We start from the raw sequence: 12,700 nt of genomic DNA on the forward strand, positions 1-12,700 counted from the left end.
GTTTAGCGCCTCTGTCAGCTTTCAAACGAAACATCGATTGTCAATATCGCGAATTGCTGATTAGGAATAATAGTATCAGTATTTCCTGGCCAGTGACTCGAACATTTCTGCATATATCGCGACTGTAATGTTTCACCAGATTCTGTTTGCTTTGGTGACGTCCCACTGTCGTCGAAAATAATAAAGACATATTGTCCAATTACGAGAGGGAACATCCGTTATATTATTCGATCGATATGTCGCCGCTAATAATTATCGCTCATCAGTATGTTCGACGGTGAAATACAGCATGGTAACCGCCAAACAATTCATTCGTTAAATCAACAAAAATTCTCACGTTGACGAACAAGAACCTCTGATAAAGCCCGAGTGGAAATTTTCTCTCGTTTTCTCACGATGCAACAACGCGGTTGATAAACAGCTTTCTTTTTTAAGAAAATAACAAAAAAAGAGAAAGAGAGAGAGAGAGAAAGAAAGAAAGCGGACAAGCTGATAGGAAGCAAAGAACGGAATATCTAGTTGACGTCAGCCGAACGATTTAGCCAACGGTTTTTCAAACTGTTGCATTTATTTACATCAGTGATTGCAAAGAAATAATATACATACGAAGCATCGTTGTAAACGTTCTGGTATTTTTTCGTTTCTCGTCTCGTGTTTCCTCGCCTCTCTTTTTTAAAACGTATGTATGTTTCCTACGTTTTTACGCCACATTCGAACACCATGGGACTTCTCCTCGACCTCGTTTATTTTAATATTGCATCATCGAAAAAGGGCGCAATCTTAAGCTAATTAAATCGCTGGACAAATAGTACACATTTCTGTACTACAGTCGCTTAGTATATGTTTTCTTCGTTCATCTCGCTGTTTCTTATTTTATTTCGATCTTCGCATTGCTCTACAGAGTTCGAAGTGTCTACCACCGAACGCTGATATAACTCGCTAGTAGATAGAGTATGCATTCGTACATAGTAAGGCGTTATTGGACGATCGTTGATACAATCTTCTGACGATTTACGAACACGTAACTTGTCACTTTACGTGTCTGGATATAAGATTTCGGAAACTTGATAAAAGAAAAATGATGTAAAAATAAGTAGAATAATTACGTCGTTGAAACGGAAGGGAAAAGCGAAGAGTGCATGGAATTAAAATAAACAGATGCAGAGTCAATTGAAATATAATAAATATTCAGAGAAGGAAAAAGTGTTCGGTAAAACGTTGTGCTATAAAATTACGATAAAAGACTGAAAGGACGGAGAACTATAAAAATCAAGAATAGAATGTAGAATCAAAGGAAACATTGATTCGTCCCGTTTTTATTATATCACCATACGGAGAAAACGAGACGAATATATGTTATAATTTAATATTAACGCAAATATTCAGGAAGAAAGGAAAACTTATTCATTGGAAAATCGCATAAACGTTTAAACATATTAAGGATGAAATTAAAGGTGCAAAGAATTACACAAAGAGCGCGATCGATCGAAATATGAATGAAAATATCCAGAAGGAAAGGAAGAGGCATTTAATAAAAAATTTGATTAAAGCTAAAGCTTCAGTGAATTATTAAAAATTACGACTGCGATATCAAAGAAATTGGAAAGAAGGAAGGAACCAATTATTCGATGAAAAATTTTTTAAAAATCAAGCAGCTTATAAAAAGTGTTTGCTTCTTCGAAGAAAACACGATTCAGATCTGTATGCACGATCGTGGAACATTAGCAGAGCGTGGAAGACGATCTCTTCCGACGTGTCCCGCGTCAAATCGAAATCGTGAGCAATCGAACGCGACACGGAAGCGCAAAATTTCGATCATCTGCTACTCGAGAACAACGATGCGAACTAGCTGGCGCAAGCTGATCGACCTGGCCGCCTTTTTCTTTATCACCGATTCATTTAAATACCTTAGGGAAGGAAGATTATTTGCTATAGAAACGCCATAGTATTTACAAGAGGACGACGTTAACGCGTCGTTCTGATTCACGAATTCAATGGAACATCAGTGGAAACTACGATACCTTTTTTTTTTTGCTTCTTTTTTCTTTTTTGATGAAGAGAAATCGACCATCTATTTTCATCGTCGATGACCTAACTCTATGTTATCTTTAATCGATATCATTTTTTTTTTTTTTTTTTTTTTTTTTAAGACGATCTCAGAACGATTTTGTGAGCAGCAACGAAAAAAATGAACGTTTATACATATGTACGCGATAGTTGTTGCGTATACGTTATTCGTGACGCCAATATTTCGAACGATTCGAGCAATCAGGAGAAATTAATCGATTTTAATCACCTTTCCTCTCGACCTGCCTCGGTAAATATACGATAGTTCTAATTTACATACGATCGTATAATAGATCGTTGACGTATCGTCTAATTAAATCACCAGCAATTTCTGTGGATCTAGGAATTACAGTAAATCGAATGAAATTTTCCTGTTTCATCGTACGTTAATCGTAAAGCATAAGTTACTAGACAATTCTATTCAAACAACGTTGCCTTCATTGAAATCTTGAAATAATCGATCGGAACTATCGTAAAGGCGTCAACTGGGTCACTGGTAATCCACCAATCCGAGATTTCAATCGCTCTCTCGTTTCTCCGCTTTTGATCCGCCCCATTCTGTTCGAAAGTATTTTGGCGGTCCTTCCAGCCGTTAATTAAACGTTAGTAGATAAAGTATCTTTATTTTATCGTTAGACATATCCGAGGAATACAGAGCTATTTCAAAGACGGGATTCTTCGCGTAAGATGCAGCGTTATATTAGAAACAGTCGTTTCGATAGAAACAGCCGTCGAATCGGCCACATACAATGTCTTTTAGTTTCTAAAAATCGCGTCGTTGCACGGGAAACTTTTCCGGGCAACGTCGACTAAGTGTAAATTTTGAACACATTCGCTGCTATATATTTAAATATTACTTGCCCATTTCTGGAACTGCAAATTTTTGTTCATCGAAAGCGTCTTTCCTCATCTGGAGTAACAATTATTTCTTTATTCCACGCTTCCCTCTAGCCTTTTTAGGTCATTATATAACACGCGAAAGCTCAACAATTGCGCCAGTAGAGCTTCGTACTGTGAAATAATCAGAGCGACGTACCATGTGCGTCAACGGGATCGCTAATCCTTAGATAATTAAATCGACACACAATATACGTCAATAGCAGCGAAAGTGTTAACCTCGATCAGCATCCAAATGGCCGTTAAACTCGTCGTTCCAACGGAATCTTTCAGGGGACAAATCTCTACGGTATCTCTAAGGTTTGCCTAAGTATGATACGGCATTTGAACGTAGCACTTGAACTATTCCAAAGGAGAGGAAGGAATTAATAATAACTGTTTTATGTACAAGATGATCGTTCATCATTCATCCATACATCTGTTCAATTTCACTCACTCGCACACTGCTCATTCTCCTGTCGCGTTTCATTTTTCATCGAATTTAAATCCACTGTCAGCGAATTATCCTGGAACCACCGCAAAGCATCCTCTTGAAGGCTTGCCTGAACTCTGGTGAAAATACCGTGTATATCACAGGGTTCAGGGTGCTGTTGAAGTAGCCCAGCCACAGGAAGACACTCGCTATTAGCTCCGGTGGCTCGCAGGCCTCGCACGTGGCACGAAGCAACGCGACCGAGAAGAAAGGCAACCAACACGCGACGAACGCCCCGGTGATTATCGCCAGTGTTTTCGCAGCTTTCCTCTCGCGTTTCGACTCGATCGTTTCGCGTGTTCTCTTGCTCGAGGAGGTCGAATGGCTGCTAGAAGGATTGGTGACGGTGGTCGTCGTGGTGGTCGTTGTCGTTGATACCGTTGACGGTGTGACGGTGGTCGACTGCGTCGCATTCGCGCCGTTGTACGACGACGACTTCTCCGGCGAGATCGACGAATGGTCCGGCGTGGATCTTGTTATGGTGAACGCTGTTGACTCCTCCCTCGGTCTGAAATGTACGTCAGTTTTAATCAAGCTGCAATTAAAATTATTTTTGACCTCCTTAGGTGGATAGAAATATTTTATACTGTCAGACAAAAGCACAGGGATGTTTCATTGTGTTTCATAGAACGTAAATTTCATTAGAAAATTAGCAATACGCCTGTGTTAATCGAATGAGAATTAAAATCGATTCTACAGTATTGGCTTGATAGAAATATTCTATGTTTGCTTAAAAGTATATGGACATTTGGCTATTTGCGATAGAATATACATAATCTAGTTATAAAATTACGAATGGCCGTAATTCTATGACATTTGTAAATCAAGTGGATTATTTGAATTTGATAGGATTTCATTCTCTGTTGCAGCTGTCGCAAAGTATAAAGTGTAGTTAAATAATGATGCTAAATGTTAATGCGCAATAAAAGGATTGGTATTTGCAAGTGTCAAACGTTATGGAGCAATTTTGTTGTTTTTAAAGAGTTATCGATTCATTTGGTTGTCAGACTATACTTACATAAAATGCATAAGATTCGTTCAAATTGATAGACTATAATTCTGACAGTAATATTTAAAAAGCAATAATGCTTCGATAAATTATATATTCAATTTTAATATAAATATCGATAAGTTTTTCAATGAATTTGTATTTCGTGCGATGTGTCGACGCATTTCGAGATTAATCGTTTGGTTTCTAAAAAATTCCACCCCATTCACTTTGTTCCATTACTAAAATTAAACAATATCCAGAAAATGGAATTTATTAGTTTGATGTTCTAATAGTTCAATGAATTTATCGATTCTCCAAGAAAATAGTAAATGTTTCCCTGGAATCCTAAGTTTCTCATTAATTTATACGTTTTGCTATCACGTTCAAGTATCTTTTATGCAAATCGACCAAAGTGTCCACACATTTATGAGCAACAGCGTACGTTTAACAAGATCTCTGCTAGAAATGCCACGTAATGCAATGTAACGTTAACAAGCTGTTACGTATAAGTATTCTCAGCGATTCAGCAACGTAATTAGTCTGTGGCGCGCAAGAAACCGGCCTCGTGAAAATCACGAATGGGGAAGGATAGTTAAGGCACGCCGCTAACGAGCCTCGCAACCGTGTATCTATTCAGATTCGTGGGGGAGAAGCGGAACCTTCTTGTGACGAGTCTAAGGATGCCTCTTCTTTCACGAGGTGGTTGCACGATAGTTCCTGGTCTCTTTCTGATTCGCTTTCGTGCCGCCTGAAATATCCTCCAGTACAGGAATAGAATAACGAGCAGTGGCAGGTAGAAAGTGGTGCAAGTGGCAAAAATCTGCAAATATATTTAAGAAAATTTCACATAATCGAATGGTATTTCTTATATGTATAGGAAAGGTCATACTTTTCTTAAAAAAAAAAAAAAATGATGTCGTTATGCAATAACGGGCGAGTAATATCGTTACGTAACGAGTTTCAATTGAATGAATTTCAATTTCACAGGAAGATTACTCCGGTTAACAAACACTGGTGTTTGTCACAGTGAATATTTGTATTGGTCTTCGTGTATTTTTTTCGCTGAATTCCAATCTGTGATCAGATTTTTTTTCAATCACGCAGAGTTTTTATTATTTATGGAAGAGTAATTTTAGAATTCAATATGTTGCCAACCAATTCTATATCGAAACTTTCTTTTCATTTCATCCTTGTATATAATATGTGTTTCTGTCACCTTGCTCGATATTTCCTCGATATTTCCAACATATTTTCAAAAATATTTCGCTCCCTACAAAATAAAATTTTCATTTGTTTTCTTAATAAACATCGTATCTATTAAATTCTTCGACTACCTAGCAAATAGTCCTTCTTCTAGCATTTCGTATTATACTCCTGTTTACCTAGCAAATGACATAAACGTCAGAAAATCAACAAACATACACTTGTCATATGTTTCGTGTGCGATTTTTATTTCTGAATTCAGTACAAAGACAATGGAGCCTTATACGCGACGAAAAAAAATTAATTTGTAAACCGCTGTCACCAGATTCGACTTATAACGGATTAATAAAGGTGTAGAGATGTAATTTCGAAATAACTCGAGGAAGATTCTGATTTATCAAGGAGCAGGTACCTGGTATGCAGGGTCCTGCGACACGAGACACGTCCCATCCGCTATACGGTCCAAATAATCAGGATCCTTCCAGCCAAGTTGAGGCGCCAACGAGATTCCTAAGGACACCAACCAGACGGTGGCGATCAACATACCGATCCGCCGTGGATTCCTTGCCTGAAAGTAAAGAAATTCTTTCACCGGCTATCACACTCGAGAATCGACGAGTCCTCGTAACTCGAGGATTCCCTTTTCTCTTCAAAATATTTTTATAATGACCCGTTCGAAATTAATATTCAGATCAAGGCCAAAGAAGGTTGCATATCCATGATATTTGCAGGATTAAAATAGTAAAACCGTTTTCAAAGTGGCCTGAAACGTTTTCACCTCATTGGTTCGAGATAATCAGCTTACTCGATTGCAACAATATCACGCGATCATAAATCTCGGATTCCATAGCAGCAACTATCTCCAACATGCGATGGGATATCGTGGGATTCAGATTCGATTAGCTATTGACTGTTAGGGATAGTACGGTGGATTGATTACTAGATACGAGTAGGAAATTTCGATATACTCGTCGATTCTCAAACAGAATTTCCATGTAGAAATTTAACCCTCGGATAATAACGTGTGGATAAGCTGCGTAAAGGTTGTTTTATCGCGCCCTATACCGACGATTATCATCTTACGGCACAGATAAACTAATTGAAGTTCAAACTGTACGATACCAAAACGATTGAAATTAAGATTATTACACACGGACTAATTAAAAAAGATACGTTAAAAAATATATTCAATCTAATAGACAATGCAAGGAAAAATCGGTCGGTTGGATTTGATCAAATATAAAAAATTCTTAATCGTTTGAAAATCGCGGTTTCACATCTAACTGAACGTTATCCGGGTATAACGACTCAAATTTCCAATTTCTCCGGCAATTTTACTATAGAACAAATCACGCGTTATTTCACGATACGGCGCACAAAACAATGCGATGTTTTCGTGTAAAAACGAACCAAACATTCTACGAGCGTACATGCAATAATCCTACTAATTACATCCTCCGTTTTAATGATCTCTGGTCGTACAAAGGGAAGCAGGACACCGAGCTCGATTATCGAGTCGCATTCTACGATCAATATACACGAGCGTTTCCACGTCCCAGCATATCCTAATCTCCTTCTCGATACTGTCATCCCTCCAGGGTCCACGCGATCGTGACGTAAGTTCGTCATTCGTTACCGTTCTAGTCTCACGAACTACCTGCAGACCGCGACAGTGTTAATTAACCTGTATATAATTGAGATCGGTGACTGCCCAATATCTGTCGACCGCGATAGCCACCAGATGCAATATCGAGGCAGTGCAGCAGAGGACGTCGCTGCTGGTCCACATGTCGCAAAGCTCAGGCCCCAACGACCATCCCGAGTTTATCTGCAATAAACAGAATTATCTGTTAAAGGGGTATACGTCGATGTGTCGTCGTGATGTCGTTCGATCGATCACCACGTGAATGAGAATCCTAAGGGTCGGCTTGAACAAGTTCATTGTCACGTGTCATCGATATCGTATCATACGTATTATGTTTTATTCAAGCTGTGCTATTTGAAGGATAAGTAAATTCATTATCATAAGTAGACTGTACGCGTTTATGGAGATTCGTGTTCTTACGATATATATAATAAGAAACGAACGAATAAGAATTTGTCTCACCCTCTAGATTAGAATTTCTTAAATTATGGGACGTGATTTTGCAATCGCTACGCAAAATGTCAACCGTCCACAGTTAAAGGATTAAGGAAAATTTATCGAGTTATTAATCGACATTAAGTATAAAACACCAGCTTTTGAAGAAATCGTTTATGTGGATTTTAGCTGGGAAGTAGCACAGAATTCCCAGCAGTTTCTAAAGTGGTCTTATATACGCTTCTAACTTTTTATAGATATCTATTATCATACCTGTACACATCGAGATTGAATTAGAATGTGAACGAGAAATATGTGTAAATCAATATTAATTTGAAAACGATAGGGAAAAATTAATGAAATGTACATACGTATACATACATATAATACTTATCTATTGCAAAATGACGATTTCGTCATTGACGATTGTAAACTCGAAACATCGATTAACTATGAAAAACATCGTAGATGCTGTGTCATGTGAAATATTTAGTGCGGATTTAATTCTTTATAAAACTTTATAAACTAAACAAGCACATTTGTCTCGTCAATATAAATAAATAAAAGTAAATAATAAATATTAATATATAAAAATTTAATTTTGTCTTAATAAGCGGCAATAAGTGATCGAATTATAAATGTAATAACGAATTATTTAAAATCAACTTCTTTCATTTATTATCGATTAATATTTTCTTTGTATTTGTATTTATTTTATGTACGGTTTTATGTATATAACCGATAAATTAGAGCTGCGTAAAATTTTCACGGCTAAAACAGGGGTCACGAATGGAAAAGTTTTAAGAAACGCAGCTGTGGACGTTATGAATGGAGAAGGTGCTAGCGACATGAAATACTCATTTTGTTCTTTAATTAATTGTTAGGAAGACTGGCATCAGTTAGCGTATTGCAAATTCATAGGTGTATTTATCAGAGCGACTGAAGAAATGGAACTGAAATGAAAATCCGTTATATCAGAGTGTCATTTTCTTAATGACAGGAGGAAGAAAATTTTCAAACAATTTATTCAATTACTTGCACAGTAACGATGTGTAACATTCTCGTCCCAATCATAAAATATTTTCTAATATTAATATTCGGCAAACTATAAAAATGTAGATGGAAGTAAAAGGATATGCTAACAAGGATATCTTCTTCACTTTAGGATTATTAAAACGTACGTTCTTTACAATTTTCCATGTGATTGTTCAAAGTCGGCGACCGTAGGTAAAATTTCCATTTGTTTCCTAGGTAGATGCGCGAGGAATTGATTTTTCGCTTTTATTACCGAGACGGAATCTGTTCTCTTTCGCTACGTCCCATCTAGCTAATCATCTGCTAGCTGCCTCCGTATGAATTAGCCTGTTTCTCGAATAATATTCAAAACGAACGTAAAGTCATTAACGGAATGTCATTCCAGTTTTGCCGGAGCATCATTTCGTTGCATTTGATGGAGGAGTCTAATTACAACGTCTCTTATAGGAGAAAATATGTCTAACAAAAACAGAGAAGGATCTCGACGGCTTGGAATTGTAATATCAGTTTGCTGCGACGCGAAACTACAGTAATAACAGGCGACATAATGAAAATTACTGCAGTGGTGGACCCTTGGCTGCAGAAATTCTCAGCAACTAGCAGGCAAACTCTGCGTAGAAACAGCTATCGTAGTCTTCAATGGTATTCCACGGACATGAAAATTCTGCCGCTTTTATCGGTGACAAGTGCGAACTACGTTGAACGCTCATTTCCAATTTGTCACACGCGCAAACACTGAAACTGTCGATACTAAATAACACGCGTCTCGTTACAAACTCGAAAACTTTCCCTCAATTTCGTTATATCCGCTATTCACCTTCCGCGTTGTATAAAAGTGCAAAAAATTGCACGCGTGTCTGTTTTTCTTCGTATCCCATTCGACTAGAAAAAGAAAATAAAGAACATCGGGGGGAAAAAATACGGGGAAGAGCACCATTGCGAAAATACCAGCTTTAATGGAACATGTACGTTCCATGGACGTGGTTTCTAACCGAATACGCTAAATAAAACATTCAGACAGTTATATGTATATATTCGCGAGATTGGCGCAACGTGTTTATCTTGAATGTTTAAAAGCAATCATTAACACATAACCAACAAAGAGGTCGACATAAAATACGACCTACAGTGGTGTAGTCACGGTGCTTTCGATAAAAACGGCCCACGCGATTCATGCGTTTATTGTTGCTGATACTGTAAATGTGAAACGATGAGATTAAATGCACTTTCAGTTATCGTGCGGTTTGATAAATCTAGTGCGAGCAACCTGGTAACCGGAAACGATTTACGTTCTTCAGATTCTTCACATTAGTTCTATATTTCTACACTTCCACATTTCTATCCTATTTCATATTTCCTATTCCTATATTTCTATTCAAAAATTACTATACCTTTCCCGATTCCCATTCTTCGGATATTTTTACTAATACTCCAAATTCATGCAAAACTTCCAAATATCAGTGCTCCAGTTCATTTATACGCTTGCCGAATAACCAGAACGCTTTTGATCATCCACGCATAGGTCAAATGATAATAGTAAATTGATGCAAATCCTCATAGTCACGGAAAGACTTCAACTGTGACTGTAAAAATTGCCCACAGGAAGTCAACATTTTGTCACCAAACTTTAGATGCAGAACTCAGTAGATGGAGAAACTCATGCCCTTTAATCCCGTTTTTGTTTCATCCCGATATCTCAAACGGCTTTCGAGATATAAGCATTCATAGTGTCGTTATGTCCCTTAAGACGATGCTAGGATGTCGGGCGACCTTGTGATCGCCCTATATCGTTTCCAGGAACAGTAGAAAAAGCCGTCCAGTCAGCGTCTATCGCTGACCAGCGCGTTTGACGGGAGCTTGTGCTAGGTCAGTGACGAGTCGCGAGAGAAAGGCGCGAGCAGGCGACAAGGACAGAGACAATAAACGGCTGAAAGTTACGATCGTCTTTACACGATGATATCTCCGGAACCGGAAGTTGTATCGTGATAAATGAGCAAGCATTTTAAAGATGAAGCTTCCATGCTTCCGCTAATCGCTCATTCATTGATCGGAAGTTACTATCTTCGAAGTTACAGCGGTTCAAAGTTTTGCTAATTTCAATTCGGTTCAATCGACTATCTGCATGAATTTTATGATAAATATGTTAATTTCTGTAGAAAGTTTGCTTACGACAAGTTTGTTAGCAGTGTAACGAAGATTCTAAATTGGTTTGGAATTTACTACATGTACTTTGCATAAAGCGAGTTGATTAATTTTGTTTATTGTTTATTCACGTTGATCGATGTAGCAGTTTTATGAGTTATATTTACTTGTTGATTCAGGAATGAGGCGACAGTAACTCTGTACGTGTACTGAAAGTCTGGCGAGTTGCAAAAATTTACTCATAATGTTGCTTATGTTAGTAGCGATCGCTCATTTCTCTGATGTTATGTGTAAGCTCGTAACATGTGCTCGGGGAATTCCTTCTTCCTCCTAGAAGACACGTATGCTTCAGTATAGTTCTCGAAGTTATGAGTTTTGCCGACGCAGAGAACAAAGAATAGGAGGTAAATAAAAGGAAAAGCAGCGTACTTTATGAAGGACCCTTTGCGTTAGAAAAGAGCGAGGATCCTTTCTTTGCCTTCCCTTGTGTATCTCTCTTATACCTCGCATAAACGAGAACGAATAAAAATTTGTCGTCTCAACCTTCCTCCGTTCTCGCTTTTTCCCCTCGTGAAACTTTCCATATTAAAAGAATCACGCAGTTAATTAAATGTTAATGAAAGTACGCGCGTTAACTCGTACGTAGGAGGAAGCTTATCTTAATAGGAAGAAGAAAGGAGCACATTTTCTCGTGCTATATTTTCGAAGCAATTTTTCTAATCTTCTTCTAGCAGGACCTACGCGTAGAAAGTTTATTGAACGAAACTATCGTAGTCCATGTCGATCAAAATCCTCTCGTATCGATGGAATTTTATTGTTCTTTGAGCGCAAATGTATCGAAACCTGGTTCGATAAATATGCGTGGCTCGTTAATTACAAATATCGGACGACCCTCGTCCATGGTCTTTATATTCGGCGTTGTTCATTATCATGATGTTTAATAAACTATTAATAATTTATCACGCGTAGTAATTTTCTAAAATAATAAAAATGGCAATTGTGTCCGATATGAAAGCAAACCGGAGTGCGAGTCTTCTATTCAAAGGTGTTCGCGTACAGAAATCCTAAATCACGAGAAGGTGGAAAGAAAAACAAAACTGATGCGAGTGGTAAAATAGGAGCGACGATTGATTTAATACGTTGTCCCATTTTTCGAATCCCTGAGGAGCGCTCAGTGTCGCTTACCGAGCGTGTTTCTAAATAAAGCTTCTTCCGCTTCTGTCAAAGTTGCAGAAGACAGCTTCCTTGGTTTGATAAAGTCGACACTTTTTCCATTCTCCTTTGTTCCTCTATTCGAGCATTTACGTAACGAAACGAAGCCACCGCACTCTAATTTCCATTCAATTTGGTTCCGCCTTAAACCACCGCGGAACACGTTTACAATTGTTGTTCGATTACGCAACCTGCTTATCGATCGATAAAAGCCTCTTAACTATCTGGTTTTGTCTGATTAACCGAATAGGCTTAAAAATAAATTGCAGTAAGACATGGTTGTTTTATCGAGAAGTATACTTGAGACGAGATAAGTAATGTGCCTTGTTATCTGTCAAATTTGGTTACCAACAATTTGCATGCGATCTACGTTCAAACTCGATATCGGTAACGCGATACATAGAGTGAAATATATCATCTGCTTATATCGACAGTCATCGACGACCGTAGTTCTCTGCGTTATTCAAATCATTTCCTCGTTTCTATTTTCTCTTGCTATATCTAAAGTACACGATGTTTTCTTACTCTTTCGTTGGTATATTAAAAACTAACAGCGTCTTATAATACACAACAACGTTAGTTAATCTACAGGAAGTTGTTT

The 12,700-nt window shown here is 37.8% G+C and overlaps 1 protein-coding gene across 7 annotated transcripts in view; it reads right to left on the bottom strand.

Annotated features, from left to right (window-relative positions):
• Positions 1 to 548: 548 nt before the first annotated feature.
• Positions 549 to 12,700, bottom strand: part of LOC132911267 (5-hydroxytryptamine receptor-like) — a 159,494-nt gene continuing 147,342 nt past the window's right edge. For all 7 annotated transcript variants that reach the window (XM_060967803.1, XM_060967800.1, XM_060967799.1 and 4 more), the window contains 4 exons: positions 7,315 to 7,458; positions 6,043 to 6,198; positions 5,087 to 5,247; positions 549 to 3,944 (listed from right to left, as the gene is read on the bottom strand). In XM_060967803.1, coding sequence (XP_060823786.1) covers positions 3,458 to 3,944; positions 5,087 to 5,247; positions 6,043 to 6,198; positions 7,315 to 7,458 — 948 coding nt within the window. In that variant the 3' untranslated portion in view covers positions 549 to 3,457. The remainder of the gene's footprint in view (positions 3,945 to 5,086; positions 5,248 to 6,042; positions 6,199 to 7,314; positions 7,459 to 12,700) is intronic.

The sequence above is a fragment of the Bombus pascuorum genome, chromosome 10, assembly GCF_905332965.1.
Source record: "Bombus pascuorum chromosome 10, iyBomPasc1.1, whole genome shotgun sequence".
Lineage (NCBI taxonomy): Eukaryota > Metazoa > Arthropoda > Insecta > Hymenoptera > Apidae > Bombus > Bombus pascuorum.